Source organism: Otolemur garnettii, unplaced genomic scaffold, assembly GCF_000181295.1.
Source record: "Otolemur garnettii isolate 467f Iridium unplaced genomic scaffold, OtoGar3 scaffold00209, whole genome shotgun sequence".
NCBI classification, from domain to species: Eukaryota; Metazoa; Chordata; class Mammalia; order Primates; family Galagidae; genus Otolemur; species Otolemur garnettii.
In genome coordinates, this window is record NW_003852604.1 from 412,549 (window position 1) to 415,317 (window position 2,769).

At 51.1% G+C, this 2,769-nt stretch overlaps 2 protein-coding genes across 2 annotated transcripts in view; both read right to left on the minus strand.

Moving 5' to 3' along the window:
* Positions 1 to 1,803, minus strand: part of LOC105888149 (bone marrow proteoglycan-like) — a 2,218-nt gene extending 415 nt beyond the window's left edge. The window contains exons 1-4 of the mRNA XM_023507825.1: positions 1,760 to 1,803; positions 1,247 to 1,316; positions 330 to 652; positions 7 to 31 (exon numbers count right to left, since the gene is read on the minus strand). Of these exons, the coding sequence (XP_023363593.1) occupies positions 7 to 31; positions 330 to 652; positions 1,247 to 1,304 (406 nt within the window). The 5' untranslated portion in view covers positions 1,305 to 1,316; positions 1,760 to 1,803. The remainder of the gene's footprint in view (positions 1 to 6; positions 32 to 329; positions 653 to 1,246; positions 1,317 to 1,759) is intronic.
* The window catches only part of LOC100965779 (bone marrow proteoglycan-like), a 13,586-nt gene that overhangs the window by 984 nt on the left and 9,833 nt on the right, over positions 1 to 2,769 (minus strand). The gene's annotated exons all lie outside the window — the stretch shown is intronic.

The following is a 2,769-nucleotide window of genomic DNA, read 5'->3' on the forward strand; positions in this document are numbered from 1 at the left end:
GGTTGCCCCTGTAGCAACGCCGGCAAGTTGCCTGCAGGACAAGATGAAAGGGGAAGAATGGAGTATCACTCGTACATGAATTCGTATGACCATAGCCTTGGGTCTCTGAGTGTCCACAGTTCTGCCGTATCAAGTCGACAGACCAAAAGGCAACTTGTGTTTGTTTCTGTCTGTCCCTCCCCTCTTACCTGAACACCACTGTGGGCTTCAGCTTCTGCCAACACCCCCAGGGTCTTCAGTGGGGAAAAGAACCAGTGGTACAAAGGCTGGAGACACATCCTCCCCCTTCCTCTTCCAGCAGGCCTCAGCCTCAGCCACAAGCCACTTACCCGGGCGCAATTAAAATTCCTGGCAGCCTTTACCAGGATGAAGCGGCAGGTCTTACACCCAGGGATCCCTGTAATTTTTACTGTGTCCTCTTCCTTAGGACACTGACACTGAACGTCCTTGTCCACCACATCTAGGGCTGAGATGGACTCAGCAGCCGTCTCTTCCTCCGGGGCATCTTCACTGCCACAACCCGCCTCCTCCTGTCCCTCCAATGATGCCATCTCCCCAGGAGGGGCCTCCTCAGCCTCTTGTTCTGGCATCTCCCCATGCTGAGGCAGGGTCTCAGATCCCAAGCTGCTCTCCAAGGTGGAAGTTTTAGCCCCTGGCAGGGAGAAAAGCCAGATGTCCTTCCTTCACATATTCAGACCTCCACCTGCCCCCCCCAACCACGGACAGCTCCTGCCTGGCTCTGAGCGCATCACAGGGCTCAGCACCTCCTGGAAAGAGGAACCTAGAACCAAGTCTCCAGAGGAGACCTCAACCTCCCCCTCAAGGCCAAGGTGGTGAAGAGCAAGATTCCTTCATTTGCTAGCTTCATTTCTTCACTGGTGAAATGGGAACCCAACCCTACCTGAGGGGATGCTACAAGGGGGAAGGGAGGTAAGGCATAGAAATGCTTAGAGCCATGCATCCGGGAAGCTCAAAGTGAAAGGAAGCCATTACTATTGTGACCATCATTAGCATCACGTGGAAAGGACAAACTTGGGAATGTCACAGGAGAACCCAGGCCACAGCCATAACAGATGCCCTGAGGAGTCCTTTCCACTCCTGGCCATGGGGTCCCTACCCTTTTAAATGCACAGAGATTCTGAAATAGGGGACGATCAGAGAAGGGCATGGGGATGTGACTCCGACCCCATCCACTCCACAAAGGAAGAAAACAGAGAAAGAAAGACTGAAGGCAAAGAACACTTACTCAGATGAAGAGCAGAAACTGCCCCAAATAGAAGAGCCAGAAGTAGGGGGAGTTTCATCGTGGCTGTGTCCTACAAGGGAGAGCACAGCTTGTTGTTGACACACACACACGCATTGCGACCACACTATTACGGAACTGTGGACCGAGGTGGAGAAAAAGAAGGCATGCATAGAAAGCATGAAGGCCCCCAAAGCCCATGCAGTGCCCAGCTGCTGAGTCTCCAGGACCCAGGACACAGGGGCTACTTCCTGAATAAAATGCAGTGGCCGAGGCTGGCTTTCCTGCAGGCCTAGAAGTGAAGGAGGGAATATTATGCTTTTTATTTGTACTGAATGGGTCCCTCAGAGTCTATGAGGCAAGTGAGGAAGGAGGAGCAATGGTTGTTGGGCTTCCTAGGAACACACAGCACTTAGAAAATGTGACCCCTCCTCAAAGCTCAAAAAGCCACGGACTTCCCCACCTCCACCAGGGCTCCCACCATCTGCCTTCCCAGATAAAGAGAACTTTCAATACCTCAACAGAATGCGCAAGGCCGAGGATGAGATGTGCTGCCCTGCTGACACCTGTACCCTGAAAGCCACATACAGACACACCAGCCTCAAGCACCTGCCCGCCAAAGCCAGGCAGCTCTCAGGAGACTGAACCGTCACCATCACTGAAGCTGAAGTTCCACCACAACAGAGAAAGCTCTCACCTGTGCCAAGTTTTCTTAGGGATCCCCGAAGTTCAGATCCTCCTTTTCAGCATCTCACAAAGACATTTTATATAGGGGTGTTGGAGGAAGTTCCTCCCACCCAGTCGTTTTGCCTCAGGGGGAAGGAGATGAGACAGCTGATAAGAACCATTTCTTCATTTCCCTGGGAGCCCACCCATTCACTGCTGTATTCATGGCCGACACCCCTTATGGCAACCTGGGTGCCATCAGGGCTAGTGGCTCTGGGCCTAGAGAGTTATTCTAAAATACATGTATTTCCAGCTCGAGGCCTGTAGCTAAGTGGCTAAGGTGCCAGCCATATAAATCTAAGGTGGTGGGTTCGAATCCAGCCTAGGCCCACCAAACAACAATGATGGCTGCAACCGAAAAAAAAAATAGCCAGGCGTTGTGTGGGCGCCTGTGGTCCCCGCAACTTGGGAGGCGGAGGCAGGAGACTCGCTTGAGCCCAGGAGTTGGAGCTTGCTGTGAGCTATGCCACGGCACTCTACCTAGGAAGACAGCTTGAGGCTCTGTCTCAAAAAAAAAAAAAAAAATACACATATTTCCTGCCTTACATCCTGTAGGGATGTTAATTCCCACAGACATTTCGGGGAACAAGTCTGTCAATATCTATTAGGATTCAAATGCACATTGGATCCATTTTACTCTTTGGACACTAAACTTTAGGTGTAAGTAAAAGCAACTGTAAGTAAGAAAACTTATTGCAGAAATAAAACAGCCCCTGTTTAGTGAACCAGAGAGTAGATACAATGGGTTCCGTCTATTCTACAGAACGTTACAGGTGGATGGCTCTGAAAAGAAGAGCTGA